The sequence below is a fragment of the Schistocerca gregaria genome, chromosome X, assembly GCF_023897955.1.
Source record: "Schistocerca gregaria isolate iqSchGreg1 chromosome X, iqSchGreg1.2, whole genome shotgun sequence".
NCBI lineage: Eukaryota > Metazoa > Arthropoda > Insecta > Orthoptera > Acrididae > Schistocerca > Schistocerca gregaria.
This window is the reverse complement of record NC_064931.1, coordinates 673220582-673244973: the sequence shown is the minus strand read 5'-3', so window position 1 is coordinate 673244973 and position 24392 is coordinate 673220582. Positions and strand designations below refer to the sequence as shown.

Sequence of the window (24392 nt, the reverse complement as noted above, 5' to 3'; positions counted from 1 at the left end):
ATGAAAAAGCCAACACACATTGCAAAAAGATCGGTAGAAAAGGACTCACCAAAGGTGGATGTACCAGAATTAAATAATGCTAAATATACAATTATGTACCAGTTTCTGAGAATACATAAGAAAGGAAAAGAAATACGCTTGGTTGGCTGACTTTGAAGTAAAGATGCTGTAAATACAATAAATAGCTATAAACCCACAAATGAATCCATTCCAAAAATTTACAATCACATTGTACTATCTTTGCATGATAAAACTATGAAATACACAGCTCTTTTTTCTTTTTATTAACACATCAAGTTCCGTAGGACCAAATCTCAAAGGTCATGGAACATGTCAGAACATGAAATTACAACATAAAAGTAATAACAGATAAAATAAAATGTATATGAACCCAAAAATGACAAACCATACGTTTGAGTAAGCACAATCAACAATATAACATAGGAACAAGCTTAATTTTTCAAGGAACTCCTCGATAGAATAGAAGGAGTAACACATGAGGACACTCTGCAGTTTCAATTTCAAAGTGCATAGATTGCTGCTAAGATTTTTGAACTCTTGTGGTAGCTCACTGAAAATGGCTGCAGCAGTATACTGCACACCTATATGCACAAGGGTTAAGGAAGTGCAATCCAAATGCAGATTGGATTTCTGTCTAGTATTAACTGAATGAAAGCTGCTAACTCTTGGGAATAAGCTGATATTGTTAATAAGAAATGACAGTAAAGAATAAATATACTGGGAGGCCAATATCAATACCCAGACTAATGAACAGGGGTCAACAAGAGTTTTGTGAACTTATTGCGCAAACTGTGCATTTCTGAAGCACAGATATCTTTTGAAAATGATAAGTGTTACCTCAAAATATAATACCATATGGCATAAGACTTATGTTATAAGTGAATGAAAATAAGCAAAGCAGACTAATTTTCATGTTGAACGATCACTTACTTCAGATACCGTTCAAACAGTAAAAATGGCATCAATAAGTCTTTGGACAAAATCCTGAATGTGGGCTTTCCATGACAGTTTACTATCTATCCTAACACCTAGAAATTTGACCTGTTCAGTTTCATTAATCATACGCCCATTCTGTGAAATTAAAACGTCAGGTTTTGTTGAATTGTGTGTTAGAAACTATAAAAGCTGAGTCTTACTGTGATTTACCATTAGTTTATTTTCTACAAGTCATGAACTTATGTCATGAACTGCACTATTTGAAACCGAGCCAATGTTGCACATAACATCCTTTACTACCAAGCTAGTGTTATCAGCAAACAGAAATATTTTAGAGTTACCTGAAATACTAGAGGTCATATCATTTATATAAATAACGAATAGGAGTGGCCCCAACACTGATCCCTGTGGCACCTCCCATTTCACCGTACCCCACTCAGACTCCGCATCACCACTATTCTCAACACTGTGAATAATGACCTTTTGCTGTCTGTTGCTAAAGTAAGAAGTGAACCAATTGTGAGCTACTACCCACATTCCATAATGGTCCAATTTCTGCAGCAACATTTTGTGACCAACATAGTCAAACACCTTAGTTAAATCAAAAATACACCTAGTACTCGAAACCTTTTGTTTAACAAATCAAGTACCTCACAGAGAATAGAGAATATAGCATTTTGAGTTGTTAAACGACTTCTAAAGCCAAACTGTACATTTGATAGCAAAATGTGTGATATAAAATTATCAATTATCCTTACATACAGAGCATTTTCAATGACTTTAACAAACATTGATGGCATAGAAATAGGTTGAAAATTGTCTACATTATCCCTTTCTTCCTTTTTATAAAGCGGCTTTCCTACTGAGTACTTTAATCATTCAGGAAACTGACCATTCCTAAACAAAAAATTAGAAATATGGCTAAATACAGGGCTAACATGTGCAGCAAAGTACTTTAATATTCTGCTTAGCACTCCATCATATCCATGAGAGTCCATAGTCTTCAGTGATTTAATTATTCACTCAATCTCCCCCTTGTCCGTATCACAGAGAAATATTTCAGACATCAGTCTCAAAAAGGCATTTGCTAAGAGTGTTATATGATTTTTATTTAATTCACCAGCAATGCTCAGAAAATGATTGTTAAATACTGTACATATATCTGATATATAAGTAACAGAAACTGACTTTATATTGCCGACCTTGTGCTTCTGACTGGACACTTCCTTCACAACTGACCATATGGTTTTAATTATATCCTGTGAATGAGCTACTGTATTTGCATGCCATGTACTCTTTGTCTTCCTAATAACATGTTTAAGCACCTTGAAGTACTGTTTGCAATGCACAACTGTAGCTTGATTGTGACCACTTTTAACGTTTTGATATAATTCCCACTTTGTTCTACATAATATCCTTACCCCACTAGTTAGCCACCCAGATTGCCTTTTACTGCTAGTACCCTATTTAGCCCCCCCCCTCCCCCCTCATGAACCATGGACCTTGCCATTGGTGGGGAGGCTTGCGTGCCTCAACGATACAGATAGCCGTACCGTAGGTGCAACCACAACGGAGGGGTATCTGTTGAGAGGCCAGACAAATGTGTGGTTCCTGAAGAGGGGCAGCAGCCTTTTCAGTAGTTGCAGGGGCAACAGTCTAGATGATTGACTGATCTGGCCTTGTAACACTACCCAAAATGGCCTTGCTGCTCTGGTACTGCGAATGGCTGAAAGCAAGGGGAAACTACAGCCGTAATTGTTCCCGAGGGTATGCAGCTTTACTGTATGATTAAATGATGAAGGCGTCCTCTCGGGTAAAATATTCCAGAAGTAAAATAGTCAAGAGGATGTCGTTATCAGGCGAAAGAATACTGGCATTCTATGGATCGGAGTGTGGAATGTTAGATCCCTTAATCGGGCAGGTAGGTTAGAAAATTTAAAAAGGGAAATGGATAGGCTAAAGTTAGATATAGTGGGAATTAGTGAAGTTTGGTGGCAGGAGGAACAAGACTTTTGGTGAGGTGAATACAGGGTTATAAATACAAAATCAAATAGTGTTAATGCAGGAGTAGGTTTAATAATGAATAAAAAATAGGAGTTCGGGTATGCTACTACAGACAACATAGTGAACGCATTATTGTGGCCAAGATAGACACGAAGCCCACGCCTATGACAGTACTAGATCTGCAGATGATGAAGAAATTGAAGAAATGTATGATGAGATAAAAGAAATTATTCAGGTAGTGAAGGGAGACAAAAATTTAATAGTCATAGGTGACTGGGATTCGATAGTAGGAAAAGGAAGAGAAGGAAACATAGTATGTGAATAAGGATTGTGGATAAGAAATGAACGAGGAAGCTGCCTGGTAGAGTTTTGCACAGAGCACAACTTAACCATAGCTAACACTTGGTTCAAGATCCATAAAAGAAGGTTGTATACATGTAAGCAGCCTGGAGATACTGATAGGTTTCAGATAGATTATATAATGGTAAGACAGAGATTTAGGAACCAGGTTTTAAATTTTAAGACATTTCCAGGGGCAGATGTGGACTCTGACCACAATCGGTTGGTTATGAACTGTAGATTAAAACTGAAAGAACGAGAGGTTGTACAGAGTTTCAGGGAGAGCATAAGGGAACAATTGACAGGAATGGGGGAAGGAAATACAGTAGAAGAAGAATGGGTGGCTTTGAGGAATGACATAGTGAAGGCAGCAGAGGATAAAGTAGGTAAAAAGATGAGGGCTAGCAGAAGTCCTTGGGTAACAGAGGAGATACTGAATTTAATTGATGAAAGGGGGAAATACAAAAATGCAGTAAATGAAGCAGGCAAAAACAAATACAAGCGTCTCAAAAATGAGATCGACAGGAAATGCAAAATGGCTAAGCACAGATGGCTAGAGGACAAATGTAAGGATGCAGAGGCTTATCTCATGAGAGATAAGATAGATACTACCTACAAGAAAATTAAAGAGACCTTTGGAGAAAAGAGAACCACTTGCATGAATATCAAGAGCTCAGATGGAAAGCCAGTTCTAAGCAAAGAAGGGAAAGAAGAAGGGTGGAAGGAGTATATAGAGGGTCTATACAGGGGCGATGTTCTTGAAGACAGTTTTATGGAAATGGATGAGGAGGTAGATGAAGATGAAATGGGAGATATGATACTGCGTGAAGAGTTTGACAGAGCACTGAAAGACCTGAGTCGAAACAAGGCCCCGGGAGTAGAAAACATTCCATTAGAACTACTGACGACCTTTGGAGAGCCAGTCCTGACAAAACTCTATCATCTGGTGAGCAAGTTGTATGAGACAGGCGGAATACCCTCAGACTTCAAGAAGAATATAATAATTCCAATCCCAAAGAAAGCAGGTGTTGACAGATGTGAAAATTACCGTACTATCAGTTTAATAAGTCACACCTGCAAAATACTAACGCGAATTCCTTACAGACGAATGGAAAAACTGATAGAAGCCGACCTCAGTGAAGATCAGTTTGGATTCCGTAGAAATGTTGGAACACGTGAGGATATACTGACCCTACGACTTATCTTAGAAGAAAGATTAAGGAAAGGCAAACCTACGTTTCTAGCATTTGTAGATTTAGAGAAAGCTTTTGACAATGTTGCCTGGAATACTCTCTTTCAAATTCTTAAGGTGGCAGGAGTAAAATACAGGGAGAAAGCAGATGGCAGTTATAGGAGTCTAGGGGTATGAAAGGGAAGCAGTGGTTGGGAAGGGAGTGAGACAGGGTTGTAGCTTATCCCCGATGTCATTCAATCTGTATATTGAGCAAGCAATAAAGGAAACAAAAGAAAAGTTCGGAGTAGGTATTAAAATCTATGGAGAAGAAATAAAAAACTTGAGGTTTGCCGAGGACATTGTAATTCTGTCAGAGGCAGCAAAGGACTTGGAAGAGCAGTTGAACAGAATGGACAGAGTCTTGAAAGGAGGATGTAAGATGAACATCAACAAAAGCAAAACAAGAATAATGTAATGTAGTCGAATTAAGTCGAGTGATGCTGAGGGAATTAGATTAGGAAATGAGACACTTAAAGTAGTAAAGGAGTTTTGCTATTTGGAGAGCAAAATAACTGATGATGGTCAAAGTAGAGAGGATATAAAATGTAGACTGGCAATGGCAAGGAAAGCGTTTCTGAAGAAGAGAAATTTGTTAACATCGAATATAGATTTATGTATCAGGAAGTGGTTTCTGAAAGTATTTGTTTGGAGTGTAGCCATGTATGGAAGTGAAACATGGACAATAACTAGTTTAGACAAGAAGAGAATAGAAGCTTTCGAAATGTGGTGCTACAGAAGAATGCTGAAGATTAGATGGGTAGATCAAATAACTAATGAGGAGGTATTGAATGGAATTGGGGAGAATAGGAGCTTGTGGCACAACTTGACTAGAAGAAGGGATCGGTTGTGAGACATCGAGGGATAACCAATTTAGTATTGGAAGGCAGCGTGGAGGGTAAATCATAGAGGGAGACCAAGAGATGAATACACTAAACAAATTCAGAAGGATGTAGGCTGCAGTAGGTACTGGAAGGTGAAGAAGCTTGCACAGGATAGTGTAGCATGGAGAGCTGCATCAAACCAGTCTCAGGACTGAAGACCACAACAACCCTATTTAGGGCATTCTAATGGAAAGCAGCTCTCAAAGAGCATCAGAAATGTGTTAAGGAAAGCATTATATTTGTCATCTATGTTACCAGTACTATGAACATCCTACCACTCTTGTTCCTTGACAAGGTTTAAAAAATTCTCAATTGCTTTTGGATTAAATGGTTCAAATGGCTCTGAGCACTATGGGACTTAACTTCAGAGGTCATCAGTCCCCTAGAATGTAGAACTACTTAAACCTAACTACCCTAAGGACAAAACACACATCCATCCCCGAGGCAGGAATCGAACCTGTGACCGTAGCGGTCGCACGGTTCCAGACTGTAGCGCCTAGAACAGCTCGGCCACTCCGGCTGGCTTTTGGATTAACTTTCCTGCATAGTTTGTAATTATGTGTGACATTTGTTTGAGTACAAAATCCTTTTAGTGTTAAAATTGGTGCATCATGGTCTGAAAGGGCATTCACCCTTTTACCAACAGAATGCCCATCTAGTAATGAAGAATGAATAAAAATATTGTTTATGGCTGTGCTACTGTTCCCCTGCACCCTAGTTGGAAAAACACTATCTGCATCAGATCATGTGAATTTAGGAGATCTACCAACATCATTTTTCTTGCACCATCATGTAACAAAATTTATACTGAAGTCACCACATACCACTAATTTCTCATACTTCCTATAAAGTGAATCAAGAATTCCCTCTGGCTTGGGCAAAAATGCTCTGAAGTCAAAATTAGGGGACCTATAAACAACAACAATTAAAAGTTTAATTTCACTAAATTCAACTACAACTGCACAACATTCAAATATCTGTTCAGTGCAGTGCCATGGTACATACCTCTATGGACTCAAAAGGAATACTGTTTTTTACATACATGGACACTCTCCCACCCCACAATGAAATCCTTGAAAAGCAGCCATCTAACCCGTATCCTAGAAAAGGAAGCCTCTGAATTGTCAAATTATTTAAGTGGTGCTCTGATATACGAATAATTTCATAGTCACCATCTATAAGCAGTTCACTAACTTTATGTCTAATAAATTTAATATTCTGATGAAATATGCTAATTCCTTCTCTACTTGGAAACATGGCATCCTCTGAAGGTGAGTCCTTAGAGGGACTTCCTTTAAGCAGGTATACCCATTAGCTGACTTCATTCAAAAACGGTGCAACGCTAACACCAACTACTACAGCAATTTTTCTGAGAGTGATACTACCACCACCCACTACACTGTCACCTATAAGCTTTGCCAGTCTCCCCTTCCCATACCTGTTGAGGTGCAGGCCATGCCTAGTGAAACGCGATCTACTGATAAACTCAACTGGCACCACTGCAATGTAACCCATGCCCTCTGCCATCAGTGCCCTCTCCAGCCCAATGTTAACGTGCTTAACAGCTGCATTAAGATGAGGCTGATCATGATGCTGAAACAGTTGCATGAAATGCAGATTAATGCCATCAGTTTGAGTAGCTATCTTCATAAGGTCACCACCTACATCACATTCCCTGTCCCTATCAAGGCTATTCCCTGCACCAGGTCTAATTTGGTGCTTAGCTTTGTGTATGTAATTAATTTCCTAATTTATTTTGACCATTCCTAGTTAATATCTTTTGTTATAGAGTGAAATCAGTAATTGTTTCAGGACTTAAATTCTATTGTTTACTTATAAACAAAAATAAAATCTGTAATAATTATAAACATTTGGAAGAAGAAATACTAGAATCCTTTAAGTATTTGCTTGGCTCTATTCGAAAACATGTTAGCAAAGCCAGCCCTTATTTAATTCCAAAATAATTACCAGGTTGGTCAAAAGCATTGTTTGCATAACTAGATCTGCTAATTTCATTATTTAAACAAATAATTTGGCCTAATCTTTGTGGTAGAGAGAACTGTTAAGAAGGAGGAATTTTTCGATCTATTCATTTAATTGAATGAATTATGTTTTAATTGTAATTTCTGTAACTTAAAACATCAAAAAAGTATAGTCTTAGTGCCTATTACTGTGAGGATTTATAAAAGCCCTATTTTTGGTCCTGAGACAGTCCGTCCACGGCCAATTTTCAGAGGGAAATTATGTACTGTTTCAAGTAACAACAATGCATCAAATTTAACAGTGGAATTAGTGTAACACAAATAGGCCATGTGTTAAGGCAATGACAATGTCTGTTCAAGTTATTTGAGAAATGGTGTCACACATACCTTATTCTTCTGCAAGAACTGTGAACTGTGTGGTTAGCTTTTTACTGCTCATAGATGTTCAACAGAAAACTATCATAGCAGTATGCTGATGTTTGCCTGCAACCTATTAATGACGCTTATCAAAATTTACCAATAGTGAACTGTGTAATACTGGGGGTTGTGGACAGTGACAGTAAAGAAATGTGAAACACAACTGTGCAACTGTTGGCTACATTAATTACAGTAGTCAGTGTTGAACTTCCACCCCACCCCCCTCCTATTTTTCAGCCAGTATAACAATGCAGTACGTCAACACCAAGGACCAATGAAGAAACAAAGCAGGTGAACATCACAAGCTTTCAGCCAAGTGCTCATTGGCCATTTTCAAGAGGTATGACTGCCAGTGGACTGCTGGTACACTCTTATTTACGCTAGCTGCCAGCTGACATCACTGGTGCTCACAGCCTTGCCATATATGGGCATAATTTGACTTGGCATTCAATGTGCCCACTTCAACCGTGTGATCTCTGGATTCCACAACATTCTGAGCTGCAGGAGACCATCTCCATTAAGGGCATTATTGGTGATTTTTATTTCAGTGGCTTCTTTAATTACACAGTCCCAAAAGCCATTAGTGTGAGCCACAGCACTGGTTTCATCGAATTTGATCTGGCGACTGTTTTCTAAAGCATGTTTAGCTAAAGTGGATTTCTCAAGGTAGTGTATGCCATAAAGCCTCTTGTTCTTCTGTCTGCATTGTTCTAACATTCATACTGATTTCCAACATATGACTGGCCGCACTCGCAAGCCATCTTGTAGACCCGAGGTATTCTGTGAGCTGCTCCATTTCTAACTGGTCTCAGGACCTCCGAATATTTATCAGAGACCTGAAGATCAATTTGATTTTGTGTCTTTTTCAGTAGGTGGCTTGTCTTGCTCAACATGGACCCACAGAATGGCAAGAAGAAAAGTTTCTTTTCCTACTTTTTGTTGGTGGTCTTATTGTGATTCTCACTTGAAAGCACTCCATTTATTTGATGAATGTTGTAATCGTTGTTCCTGAAGACCATACTGTCACCCTCATTAATATGAAGATGGTCAGTCTAGTTGATAAAATCATTAGACCACAGAGTTGTGGTCAAAACGCACAATTACCCTGAAAGAGTGGTTTGGTGTGGGGCGGTAGAGGGGTGACGTGGACCACAGTAGTCATTGTAGGGTTGTGGACCACTGTGGCTGCGGCGGGGATGGAGCCTCTCCGTCGTTTCTAGGCCCCCGGTTAACATACAATACAACACAATGATGATCATTTATGAGTCACTGCAAGCTTAATATCAGTAAAATGTATTGTCTTAATACAACTGGCCAGAGCCAATAGTTTTTCTTATTGCACAAAAAAATGTATTTCATTCTCCTCCATTTATTTTTCTGCTTTTCACATCATAACTAAGAATATTCCTGTTACTGTCAACTGGAGATACTATAAACACATTTTTTGTGTTTTCTTTATTTTATAAAGTGTGGTTAGTTATGTTGTTGTTGTTGTTGTGGTCTTCAGTCCTGAGACTGGTTTGATGCAGCTCTCCATGCTACTCTATCCTGTGCAAGCTTCTTCATCTCCCAGTACCTACTGTAGGCTACATCCTTCTGAATCTGCTTAGTGTATTCATCTCTTGGTCTCCCTCTACGATTTTTACCCTCCATGCTGCCCTCCAATACTAAATTGGTGATCCCTTGATGCCTCAGAACATGTCCTACCAACCCATCCCTTCTTCTAGTCAAGTTGTGACACAAACTCCTCTTCTCCCCAATCATATTCAATAACTCCTCATTAGTTGTGTGATCTAAGCATCTAATCTTCAGCATTCTTCTGTAGCACCACATTTCGAAAGCTTCTATTCTCTTCTTGTCTAAACTATTTATCGTCCATGTTTCACTTCCATACATGGCTACACTCTATACAAATACTTTCAGAAAAGACTTCCTGACACTTAAATCTATACTCGATGTTAACAAATTTCTCTTCTTCAGAAACGGATTCCTTGCCATTGATAGTGTACATTTTATATCCTTTCTACTTCGACCATCATTAGTTATTTTGCTCCCCAAATAGCAAAACTCTTTTACTACTTTAAGTGTCTCATTTCCTAATCTAATTCCCTCAGCATCACCTGACTTAATTTGACGACATTCCATTATCCTCGTATTGCTTTTGTTGATGTTCATCTTATATCCTCCCTTCAAGACACTGTCCATTCCGTTCCACTGCTCTTCCAAGTCCTTTGCTGTCTCTGACAGAATTACAATGTCATCGGCGAACCTTAAAGCTTTTATTTCTTCTCCATGGATTTTAATACCTATTCCAAATTTTTCTTTTGTTTCCTTTACTGCTTACTCACCTCACCAAAAGTCTTGTTCCTCCTTCCACCGAACTTGAATAATTCCCACTATATCTAACATTAACCTATCCATTTCCCTTTTTAAATTTTCTAATCTACCTGCCCGATTAAGGGATCTGACATTCCACACTCCGATCCATATAACGCCAGTTTTGTTTCTCCTCATAACAATGTCCTCCTGAGTAGTCCCCGCCCTGAGATCCGAATGGGGGACTATTTTACCTCTGGAATATTTTACCCAGGAGGATGTGATCATCATTAACCATACAGTAAGGCTGCATGCCCTCAGGAAAAATTGCGGCTGTAGTTTCCCCTTGCTTTCAACCGTTCCCAGTACCAGCACAGCAAGGCTGTTTTGGTTAGTGTTACAAGGCCATAAAATTCAATCATCCAGACTGTTGCCCCTGCAACTACTGAAAAGGCTCCTGCCTTTCTTCAGGAACCATACATTTGTCTGGCCTCTCAACAAATACCCCTCTGTTGTGGTTGCACCTACGGTACGGCTATATGTATCGCTGAGGCACACAAGCCTCCCCACCAACGGCAAGGACTATGGTTCAAAGGGGGAGGTGGTTGGTTATATAATTGATACAAATGGGTTTCTGTATATCATTCAGGTTCTTAAGGGCAATTGTAGCCTCAAAATGAATGGAAATCGTGTTTATGACATGTTTTAACAACATTGTGAGTAAAGTTACCCAATTCAAAGAGTACATGCATATTCAAATGCAGAGATATGCAAACAGGCAGAATATGGCGCTGCAGTCTGGTGCAGTTGTTAGATAAGTTACTGCTGCTACAATGGCAGGTTATCAATACTTAAGTGAGTTTGCACATGGTGTTATAGTCGGTGCACAAGGGATGGGACACACCATCTCCGAGGCAGCGATGAAGTGGGGATTTTCCCATATGACCATTTCACGAGTGTACGGTGAATATCAGGAATCCAGTAGAACTTCTATAGTATTTCTATAGCAGAATGAGGCACTACTAACCATGATTTCACTTTAATAAAGACTGGATACGTACATAAAATATTGCAGGTGTTCTTTGAACTACAAAGATCATCTTTGTAATACCACAGGTTCATCAAGTAGCCCCTAATTATTGATTTTGGAGATATCTCCAACATCAGGCCATACAAATGTCTATGTTGAGTCGCCTGTCATCTTCACGAACTTAACTTGAATCTCATCATAAGATAGCACTTGTCGAATAATTTCCTCAGTATCCTTATTTTCTGCTTTTGTTTGCAGTCGTCGTGAAGTTACCCCCACCCAAGCAAAAGTCACACACCTTTGCTTGTTTTTAGCTTGCTAGTAAAATGTCTCCACTAAAAGAGTGTTTCACGTACTGTTCCACATAACTATGACATGGCAATGACAGTTTCTAAGCAATGTAAAAATACGAAACGATACTCACATCCAATTAACTGCATTTATCATCCTGCAGCATGATGCACGAACAACACTGTCATGATTTTTCAATCCAGTAAAGTTCACTATGTCTTATCTAAGCAGTCATTTTACTCAGAATTTCCAAAACAGGTCATGGGCGGCACCCCACAGAACTTAATGGGAAGTGTGTAAAGTAACCCAGGTTGCATAATTTAACCCAGTTTATGGTACATCAAATTCAGTCATTATCTAAAAACCATTGCACAGTATACCCTTGTACCAGTTTCATCCTCTCAGAAACTAAACTCTGCTTCTATCCTGTTAAACACAAAAATAGTTTTATACATAATCACTATTATGAATTTGAATATTTTATTTCTGTCCATTCAAAAGACAGCAGTAGATTTTAAGCAACTTTCTTCTTCTCTGAATTTCTAATTGCTCTGAATCACACACAAATTTGATAATTACTGAAGATTTTTGTACCCAAATGTACAAAAAGCTTTGGACAAAAACAGAAGGCATTCAGCCTGATCCATCTATTTGCCGTGCTTTCTGTCAAACTACAGCAAGCTGTAGTCTCAAAATAAAATGGCACAAAACCTACAGCACTGCTCCCTGTCAGGCACTGCTGCAATTGCATTCTCACAATGAGTGGCTTTTGGATATTAGCGAGATCATGAAAACCAATCTTCTCCAACAGTTAAGATGTTCATCTGATGATTAGATTATAGTGTACGTTTTAGAGTTCAGTGGTTACATCATATTTCAGAAGAAAATATAAAACTGACAAGAATATTTAGAACATACAGAGTGAATATCGAACACACACACACACACACACACACACACACACACAGGTCAGTACAGTAGTATTTCTATATGGGAAGGAAAGAATTAGGGTTCATACCCAAAGGGTTTCAAATTACCAATTTCCAAGGTTATTTCATATGTAAAGACCGCATTATACACAGAAAAACATTCACAGGCAGTAGTATGGATCAAAACAAGAAAAAAAGTCTAGCAAGCATGGGCTCCAAAACTGGTACCTTAAGAGCTTCGAGCACATGGTCATCTTTGCTACTGTGAAACACATCACTTGTACTGAACAAGTGCTCATAGCTCTTAAGGTATGCATTTTAGAGCTTATGTTTACTAGACATTTCTTTCTTGTTTTGTTCATGCTACTACCTCTAAAAGAGTACTGGCGGAATTATGGTTCACCCTTTGTAGAAGCAATGTTCAGCAGCGTATGAAGAAAATGTCAGATCCCAAGAAAGAAGTGATTCCATGATAACTAAAGAGGATAACAAAAACATATGCACTGATCTCAGTTTGATGTATTGAATAAATAGACATTTATACTATCTGTAGACGGAGGAAAAGCATTTGACAGTGTTGACGGGAATACTCTCCTCAAAATTATGAATTTATCAATGATAAAACACATGGAGTGAAAGGTTATCTAAAATAAGTACAGGCCAGAGTCAAAGGACATGAAAGAGAGGCAGTAACTGAGAAAAGAGTGAGACAGGATTGTAGCATATACCCTAAGTAACTTTATTTGTAAACTGAGCAAGCATCAAATGAAACCAAGGAGAAACATGGAAAAAAGAATTTAAATTCACAGTGTCGCAAAGTATTTGCAAGATCAGCTGAATGGGGTGAACATTGTCTTGAAAACAGGATATAAAATTAACATCTAAGAAAGTGGAACAGGAGTAATGGAGTGTAGTTGAATTATATCAGGTGATGATTATGAAATGCTGAAAATAGAGAAATCATACTATTTGGGTAGCAAAATAACTGATGACAGCGGACGCACAAATGACATTAAACATAGACTGGCAATAGCAAGAAAAACTTTCCTGAAAAGCAAGATGATGTTAACAACAAATACAAATTTAAGTGTTAGGGAGCCTTTTATGAATGTATTCATTTGGAGTGTGGCGTCATGTAGAAGTGAAATGAAGAAAATAAATGGTAAAGAGAATATAAGCTTATGTGGTGCTACAGAAAAATCCTGAAGATTAAATGAATAGACTGGATAAGTAACAAGGAGGTACTGAATGGAATTAGACATCAAAGAGCTTAACATCAAAACTTGCCTAACAGAAGAAAGAGATTGATTAGACACATGCTGAGGCATCAAAGAATAGTTTAATTTGGCCTAGAGGAACGTGTCAGGGGTAAAAATTGCAGGAGGAAATCAATGTTAAATACAGTAGGCAGGTTTAAATTAATGTAGGGTGCAGTAGTTATGCAAGTAGTAAAAGACTTATACCGGAAAACAAGTCAGTCTTCAGACTGATGAATTCAACAATTACAATAAGCACTCAGTATTACTCAGCAAGGTGAATCAGTTACCTGGCTGTAATGGGAACTACTTGGCGATGTGACTCGTTACAGTAACGTTCCAGTCCACAAAAAAGGGACTGCAGAAAATACCTTTGTGGAAAGCCATGACTACTTGCTATTAACATCACTAATATTACAGGCAATGAAAACAAGGAAAGTGTGATAGTGCTGACACAGGAGGTGATAAAAGATGCATTCAGTTAGGGAATGATGTGCAAATTACAGAAGGAGGGATATGATGCCAAGTGGAGTAGGCCATCAAGTATGTGCCCCAAAACAGAATTAGAGAAATGCAAACAATAAATATTTCATTTGTGATCTAAATAAATTGCTGCAGTATTACAGACATGGAAGGAAATACAATATTTGCAGAAGTTTCACAGCTGTTGTTTCACTGAATTAGCCTTCCCTACTAGAAACGAAACGCTAAGAAAAACAGTTCCATCTATGTGATTTGATTTTAGAAGTTGCTAGAATGAATGAGTCATGAACATACTGGCAAAAAAGCCTATGATATCAGACTTTAAAAAAAAATTTAAAAATGAAGAATTAGCATAAAGTGAACAATGGTTTACTTAGATGAGCCATGGATCCATACACACTACACTGTGAAAAATATTGCAAAGTGGCAATGTGTGAACAGTGTCATTGGAAAACAGTGCCAGAGAGTGTTTCATTGTTGTGACTGCAGAGTTTTATTTTTTGTTCACGTTTATTCTGTGATTACAACAGGAAAACTTCAGACTATCATGTAGAAATGGCAAAAAAACTACAAGTCTGTAGAGACAAAAGAAAACCAAACTTTCACATTAATTACGGAGCAACAAACATTTTCTCTTTATTCAATTGGTAAACTCTTGCAAAAAATGTCCCTTCTTACTGCTGTCACTCCATCTAGACCTAAATCCTACAGAACTATATACATCACACATCTTACTCTCTAACCTGAAAAACGTAACAGCTCATGCTTCTGCTGCTAATAAATAAATGTCATTTGTCGTCTAGCTTGGTGCATACCTTTTGATGTAACACTACTTTGGTGATTTATGCAACAATTTTTCTGGTTATAGTTGGCATTACAAGGCTAAGTGGATTTCCTTCCAAACCTTTCCACCTACGAAAAATTTGAGATGGTCACCGGGAAGCAAACACAGGACCTTGGCATTACTAGCCACAAATGCTAACCACTAGACCACAATGTCACTTTGCTTATGTGGCTCTGACATTATCTTTTACTGGTGTGTCATTAGAAGTCTTGAAAGTATACGTATCATGCCAAAAAAGTGTGTGATGATGATTGGAGGAGACACACTTTGATGGACAAGGAAATGAAAATATAAATAAAATCACTCAGCACAGATTCAGACAAGAAGTCAGCATTGTCATCCTTCAGTGAAACAGCAGACAAAGAATCAACAGATACACACGTAGAAAATAGCAATGTCACTGGGGAAGATAGTTTTCCAGATATTGCCCTTCTTACTTCTGCCCACTGTGAGCAGCCAAGGTGAGATATACTATGTGTCCCAGTTCTGGTCTTATTCTAAATGGGTACTTCATTCAGATGTGAGTATAGACATTTAGCGTGTGACAGCACTCCTCTTGTAACAGTACTGGAAAGTACACCATCACTACCTCCCCTCCTTGCTTATAGGGCATGAACACAGGGGCACCGACACCCTGGCCAGATAATTGGATCACTTTGCTGGGTAAAACTTCAGCTACGGGAATTAAAATACACTCATCTGTGGAATCTAAAGGAAGTTCTAGACATTACAGGCATAATAAAGAAGAAAATTGTAGAAAATAAAGTAACTTTTGCATCTGTTGCCTAAAGAAGCTTCTACTAGAATAAAGAAATTTTTCTTGCTGCTCTGAGTTAATACATACACAAAACATGACACTTTGCCGTCACTTGTTCCTACCAACACACAATTCTCATTTAACAAAGAATTAAATACTGCTCTTGGTTGGTGTCTTTTGTCAGTCTCACACATTGCAATTCTTGACTGAATTACTCTGCCAATATTCAGTATGTTCTGGTATAAGATTAGTGATCATGGTAGTGAGTTATGGTGACACATGACAAAAACAAAATTCAAGCTTACTTTGAAACTAGTCACACCAGGAAGAACGTTTTCCTCTGGAACTTCAACTTCATCTAAGAAAATCATTCCTGTAGCAGATGCCCGAAGTGAGAATTTGCCTTCTATTTTGGGTGTTGCCAATCCTTTAGCTCCATTCCTTTCCACAATGAATCCTCGTAACTTGCCGTCTTCACATTTTGCCCAAATAATTAAAATATCTGCAACTGGGGCATTGCTTATCCTGAACAGACAATAAGTTACATAAACATAGATGCAGTATTACAAGTACACTTTTCAAATCAAAAGAAATCAACACAATGGAAACTCATCATAGATAGTATTAAGGAACAAGCATATGACAATATAGTGTGTCTGAAATTCCCAAATATAGCTACAGGTATGTACTATTGTGCATGCCCGCTCGGTTAGCTGTGCGGTCTAACGCACTGCTTTCCGGGTAGGAGGCATGCCTGTCCCCGGCACAAATCCATGCGACGGATTAGTGTCGAGGTCCGGTGTGTCAGCAAGTCTGTGGATGGTTTTTAAGGCGGTTTTCCATTTGCCTTGGCGAATGTGGGCCGGTTCCACTTATTCTGCCTCAGTTACACTATGTCAGCGATTGCTTCGCAAACACTTTCTCCACGTATGCATACACCATCATTACTCTACCATGCAAACATTGGGGTTACACTCGTCTGGTGACATGTTCCTGGGGGAGGGGAGGTGTCCACTGGGGGCTGAACCGCACAATAATCCTGGGTTCAGTGTGGGGCGGCATTGGGGTGAGTAGACTGCTGTAGTCTGTTCTGGGATTGTGTACCACTGTGGACTATGGCAGGGAGGAAGCCTCTCCATCATTTCTAGGTCCTCAGTTTCGTACAATACAATACAATATTATTATGCATGATTATTAACATAGAAAACACCAGTGTAGGATTTTTGTAACATAAGAAATTATATTATTATTATTATTATTATTATTATTATTATTATTAACCTTTATTTGTCTATGATACCTTTACAGCCTTGAACATTGTAATTACTGCACACTTACAATGAGGATATCATGTCGTACATATAAGGAATACATTAGCTAAAATAGAAGCACATTAGATGCCATTATATAAACATTCGCCACCACTATTACACTGCAACATTCAAAAGTAATACTACTGATAATGGAGTTCAGAAATGTCTGAGTGGGTATAAAAGTCTTTTAATTAACAGTGTCGTCACCCAGCTGCATTCCCGTAAGTTATTTGAATACACCTTGTTCATGTATTGCATGAATAAAATCTCTATTCATTATGCTTACTGCATCATTCTCTTTTACAAATATAACTGTCATAAGCATATACCTTTATTATATAGTCAATAAATTATACTTAATATAGTCCCAACATGACTAGTGTTTGCTTACAGTAGTAATTACCATAACTAGTATCTTCTGAAGCCTGATTATTTTATCCATGTAGACTGTGGGTGCTCCACCCCAAATTTCAGTCTCGTGTTGTAAATGTGAACGGATTAATCCATAGCACATTTGTTTAATGATAGGAGGAGTTATATATTTTTCAGGTGTTTTAGTAAACAAATATTTCAGCTAGTCTCTTTACTGATGTAGCTGACAGACTCTTTTCATGTAAGACACTCATCAATAACAACGTCTAAAAATGTATGTTTATTGGATGTTTCAACTGTAGACAGTGATTCAATATTTATATACACTTGAGACTGGTTGCAATTGAGCACCAACTTTATCACAACAGTCTTGGCCTTATTCGGTATAAGTTTATTCATGATCAGATGTTCCATGATTAGTTTAAAGTTGTCTTTATTGTTTTGGAAAGCTATCTGCTCATTGCGGCTGAGGATAATGAATTCTGTATCAGCAGCATAGTTCACTAGCTTTAAGTTTTATGATCTAAGAATACTTCCCTGGGAACTGCAAAGTGGAGAGACTTGTAAGCTGATTTTACTGTGAGGCATTCTTACTTCCATTCTTATAAGATAGTTTAGCATACTGTCTCCCATCTCAGAGATAACTTATGAATTTTAGTGATACTGCTATTATACCGCTAATTTGGATAAAAGTACTGTATTATTTATAGAACCACATGCCTTATTCAAATCTAGAATTATTACTTGCAACACTTAATACAGCGAAAAACCATACTTCAACATAATTGTTTCTTTTGTATCTGCACAGGCACGACAATGTTGCAAAACCTAGCCATCAGCACAAATGTCACTAATCTAGCCACCTGTGGGCACTCAACCCGGGAGACTGGAAGCTGGACCGCAGAAGAGGATAAACTCAATGTGCAAGTTGATCTATGGGGGAACAGGGAGTCCAAACACCATGTAGAGACACAGGGAGAAAAGCGCGCAAAATGCAACCAGCATGAATTACCAAACAAAGAACATGTGGTGGAAACAAGAGCATGCTGCAATGTGGAAGCCAGGTCAGTGTTAGTCGATCACTCCATAAGAACTCACTGGCCCAACCTATTGTCCCTGGCAAGTAAACACCTGAGTCAGCAGTTCTGCCCATATGACACTCCACACATGACGTCCATGATAGCTTTCTGCACTTCTCTACCACAGAACCCACTGCAGTTCATCTGTGCCCATACACTTGTCTGCTGGTGGGGATACCAAAATTTCAATTGCGCAACACATTATTGAGTAGTTCTACAGCCCTGAAAGTTTTCCTTGGTACCCAAGCCACAAAACACAATATCTTTATTTATGCCACACTCCTGGTGGAGTAGAGGGGTGATGTGGACCACAGTAGTCATCGTAGGGTTGTGGACCACTGTGGCTGCGGTGGGGATGGAGCCTCTCCGTCGTTTCTAGGCCCCCGGTTAACATACAATACAACACAATGATGATCATTTATGAGTCACTGCAAGAGTAATATCAGTAAAATGTATTGTCTTAATACAACTGGGCAGAGCCAATAGTTTTTCTTATTGCACAAAAAAATGTATTTCATTCTCCTCCATTTATTTTTCTGCTTTTCACATCATAACTAAGAATATTCCTGTTACTGTCAACTGGAGATACTATAAACACATTTTTTGTGTTTTCTTGATTTTATAAAGTGTGGTTAGTTATGTTGTTGTTGTTGTTGTTGTTGTGGTCTTCAGTCCTGAGACTGGTTTGATGCAGCTCTCCATGCTACTCTATCCTGTGCAAGCTTCTTCATCTCCCAGTACCTACTGTAGGCTACATCCTTCTGAATCTGCTTAGTGTATTCATCTCTTGGTCTCCCACTACGATTTTTACCCTCCATGCTGCCCTCCAATACTAAATTGGTGATCCCTTGATGCCTCAAAACATGTCCTACCAACCCATCCCTTCTTCTAGTCAAGTTGTGACACAAACTCCTCTTCTCCCCAATCATATTCAATAACTCCTCATTAGTTGTGTGATCTAACCATCTAATCTTCAGCATTCTTCTGTAGCACCACATTTCGAAAACTTCTATTCTCTTCCTGTCTAAACTATTTATCGTCCATGTTTCACTTCCATACATGGCTGCACTCTATACAAATACTTTCAGAAAAGACTTCCTGACACTTAAATCTATACTCGATGTTAACAAATTTCTCTTCTTCAGAAACGGATTCCTTGCCATTGACAGTGTACATTTTATATCCTTTCTACTTCGACCATCATTAGTTATTTTGCTCCCCAAATAGCAAAACTCTTTTACTACTTTAAGTGTCTCATTTCCTAATCTAATTCCCTCAGCATCACCTGACTTAATTTGATGACATTCCATTATCCTCGTATTGCTTTTGTTGATGTTCATCTTATATCCTCCCTTCAAGACACTGTCCATTCCGTTCCACTGCTCTTCCAAGTCCTTTGCTGTCTCTGACAGAATTACAATGTCATCGGCAAACCTTAAAGCTTTTATTTCTTCTCCATGGATTTTAATACCTATTCCAAATTTTTCTTTTGTTTCCTTTACTGCTTGCTCACCTCACCAAAAGTCTTCTTCCTCCTGCCACCGAACCTGAATAATTCCCACTATATCTAACATTAACCTATCCATTTCCCATTTTACCCAAGAGGACGCCATCTTCATTTAACCATACAGTAAAGCTGCATGCCCTCGGGAAAAATTACGGCTGTAGTTTCCCCTTGCTTTCAGCTGTTCGCAGTACCAGCACAGCAAGGCCGTTTTGGTTAGTGTTGCAAGGCCAGATCAGTCAATCATCCAGACTGTTGCCCCTGCAACTATTGAAAAGGCTGCTGCCCCTCTTCAGGAACCACACATTTGTCTGACCTCTCAACAGATACCCCTCTGTTGTGGTTCCACCTACAGTACAGCCATCTGTATCGCTGAGGCTCGCAAGCCTACCCACCAACGGCAAGGTCCATGGTTCCTTTTAATAAGCCATAATTCTTTTATAAGGTACAATGTATTCCCTTCCACAGAGAAAATGCAAGCAATAAGAACTGAAATATACCAGCAATAACTTCAGCATGGACAACACCAATACCATCAACTACTTTAGTAACAACTAAACAAACAGGAGAGCCAATAAAAAGGTTTGGAATAATGCAGTCGCCAACAGTCTTAGGAAATACAAGCTTTAGTGTCCCTGCTACCATGTCCATCGTCATTTGTGCCATTCCAAGAAACACGGGCTTGAGACTCATACAGGCAATACCAAAAGCAACATTTTGAGGTATTCCAGGTGCATTTTGTGAATGTATGTAATTCACTTTTGTAATAGTTCTGACACACATCTGTCACTGGCAAAAAACATGAGAGGCTATCGTTTCTTATACCAGGTAAACTCTTATATTATTATGTTAATTGCTAAATAATATTTTAACGTTTTATTTTAGACAGTGAAAATAACCACTAAATTTTTGTACTATTCTGAACCACACACGGATAAAATTACTGTCATAACAAAGCAGCAAGAATGGGGTCCAATGAGAATACGTTGGGGGCAACAGAAAGGGAGAAAAGACATGGGAGTGTGTCCTCCGTGACGGAAACAAACAGAAGGCTGTCAGAGGTGGGAGCTTTCCACTGTTTATGGTCAAGATACAGGACAGCAGTAGCAGCCAGCAGGGGGTCTTTAGCATGGACTAGTGAAGAAGGACATGGCACCTGATCCCACATAACGCTGCCATTGTAGTTGATGCAGCCACTGCCATTATGGACACTTCATCCAGAATTAGGAGCTCACTCAATTGGTAAGTCCTAGTCTCCAAGATGACATGGGTAATAGTCTCAAAAGTCAAAATGGCTGTTATTTGTTATGCTACACAAAGGATGCATCAATTACCATTTTGTAAAATGATCCCTGTTGCCTCAAAGACTTGCTCTAAGGACATTTTATTAACTGAACTTAATGCTGTAGCAGTGGTTCAGAAATTCATTTATGTAAGCTACCATGTTTGCTGAGAATACGTAAGTCACAAGATATTTGATCCTGTTAGTTATCATCTCGCAAGTCACCGTAAATTAGTGACTCAACCCCTTTTGCAAAATTTCTTCCAAAAAATATAGTAGGGAAAGATATCACACCAGCTATGGAGTTTAGTGGCATCATCTTGCCAAAAGTGCTATGAAGACATCACAACTAACTGAACTTTCCAACAACGTAGAACTGTAACCACAATAATTTAAAAAAAAAATGAGTTTACTGTTTCATTTACCTTTCACTTCATTAACTCTGTCACTATTAACTTTTTACTGGACTGTATACTGAACTCTTACTTTTTTCTCAATACTATCTCAGAAGCAAAACTGGTAAGAAACTTGTATTTTTCATCTTATTCACGTATATGTTTGGACTCAACTTCTTCGATGAAGTTGAGTGTCACCTGTTAGCACTGTTGGCCACAGAACTCAGGTTACTGTGGAGCAGAGATATGAATGTATAAAGTTTTCCTTTGCAGGAAAACAATTTCATAACTACTATGACCAAATGTGAGAAGAGCTAGGGAGGCTGTAGAGAGTGAAAGTGATGGAGGTTGAGGCCAGCCTGTTGCCAGGGGCAGAGATGTTTTTGTATGGGTATTTATGAACCCAGTGTAGTGGGAACACAGTATAGCACATGTGTATGTAGAACTAGCATTTCTATTGTTAATAACTTTTCTCATACAGACCAGGAAAATAAAAAAATTACTACTAATTTTCTGTCTAAAATAAAACATACAATCTTATTTTGTAGTAAATATTATGTTAATTATCTCTTTGTTAGCTGTGTAAAAGACTCAAACCCTTCCATCTTCATACTCTTCATCAATATTTTGCCACATTTGATAACTTTTGAGACAAAAATTAGGTCAAAATATAACAGAATTGTTATAATTTCTTGTCATGGATAGAGACACAAATATTTAAGGTACTGAGAAAATATACGCCATTAATGAACCCAGTCTTGTTGCCTATCGCCTATTCCAGTCATATATCAACAAGGAAAGCCACTTTGTTGTATATCAGTGCCAGAAGCATCAGGGGCAACTTTATGAGGTACTATATTTGTGGTTTGACCTGTAAATGCCATTTGCATGAAACAAATGAAGATCTTTGTATAAAATGTTTTCAGTTCTCTTGCCATGTGAAATCAGAGTAAAAACTAAAAATTTTGATGATTATATCAATCGACTTCATCAACAGTACCTGACAGCAACCAGCTGATGGATGTAATCATTAAAACCTAAATGTTTTACTATAATTTTAAGCAGCAAAAAGACTAAAAACACCAGATTCTATTATGTTTAAATTCTGAATTTGAACAGTCCTATACAAACTTCCTAATGCACAGTGGTACTGTCCATTTTAGGAACTCTGTTGTGAGTAATTAAAACTAGATGATCACACAGTAGAAGACTATCATACAGATTTGGAAGTGTCACACACAGAAAATTGCAATGCCAGGAGATTTGAAAGTAGAAGTGCGTGCAGCTCAAACTACATCACTTCCCCCACATTCAATACCATCAACAGCCTATAACAGTACCCACCTCATTGGCAAGCCATGTGGGTTGATCATCCATAGCGAAAGAGGCTACTCCCAAAGAAAGCAACAGAGTGACAACACAGCAAAACTGGTTTGTCACTTATGTACATAGGATGTGACAATCTAACTTGAACACATCTGTAGGCCACATAAATTTAAAAATCCTCAGCTATTTGTGATCTCAGCCAGTGTGGACATAACGCAGTCACTTAGTCAGCTTTAATGATTATTGCAAACACAAAACTATGTTCCATTTGGAAACTTCATTTCATTTGACCCCATAATTAGGGCTGCTGTTAAGTCAGTGCCCAATGCAATTCCCTTCTAAATATTCAGAAACCTCTGCCATTAATTTGCTATGATTTTCTCACCTGGATCAGGGAGTGCTACAAGTTATGTAGCCAACCATGGACCTTGGTGCAGTGGGATGGCTTGTGTGCTTCCAAGATACAGTTACCTGCACGATAGGTGTAACCACATGTGAGGGGTGTCTGGCTCAGATTAACATAGGCCTCCTGAAGAGAGATAGCAGGTTGTTCAGTAGTTGTTGGGATGATTGATTGATCTGGTATTGTAATATTAACCAATATGGCCTTTCTATGTTGCTACTCCACTGGCTGAAATCAAGAGGAAACTACAGCTATTATATTTGCTGAGGGCACGCAGTTCTATTGCATGGTTTAACAGTGCTGGTATCCCCTTGTTTAGAAGGCCAGGAATTTAATAGCAATAAATGGAAAATGGGAAAAAAAGTGGGAATATATGGACTAGGGGAAAGGAATGGAAGGGGAAGCAGCCTGGCAAAATTTTCACAGAGTATAGTTTCATCATTTCCACACTTGTTTTAAGAATCATGAAAAGAAATTTGTATGCACAGAAAAGACCTTAAAACACAAGAAGGTTTCAGACAGATTATATAATAGTAAGGCAGAGATTTCAAAAGCAGGTTTCAAAGTGAAAAATATTTCAAGGGACAGATGTGGACTCAGACCATAATATAGTGGTTATAGATTGCACATTAAAACTAAAGAAATTGCAGAAAAGCAGGAAATTAAGGAGATGGGGCTGCCTAAGTTAAAGGAACCAGGGGTGGTTGAGAATTGCACTTGGAGCATTACGAATTAACTGAAACTGGCAGAAGGAATACAGTAAAAAATGAAAGGGTATTTTAATGAAAGCAGCATAGAATTATAAAGGCAAGAAGAAAGGCCCAGTAGAAATCCTTGGATAACACATGAGATATGGAATGTAACTAACCAAAAAGAGAAAATACAAAAATGCAATAAATGATGGTGTCAAAAGGGAATGCAGATGTGTAAAACATCTGACTGACAGAATTGTAACATGGTAAAGCAGGAATGACTAGGGGAGCAATATGAAGCTGTAA

General features: G+C 38.4%; 1 protein-coding gene across 1 annotated transcript in view; it reads right to left on the bottom strand.

Moving 5' to 3' along the window:
* Window positions 1-24392, bottom strand: part of LOC126297759 (glutaryl-CoA dehydrogenase, mitochondrial-like) — a 133283-nt gene that overhangs the window by 29630 nt on the left and 79261 nt on the right. Inside the window, exon 6 of the mRNA XM_049988933.1 lies at window positions 16026-16245. Coding sequence (XP_049844890.1) covers window positions 16026-16245 — 220 coding nt within the window. The remainder of the gene's footprint in view (window positions 1-16025; window positions 16246-24392) is intronic.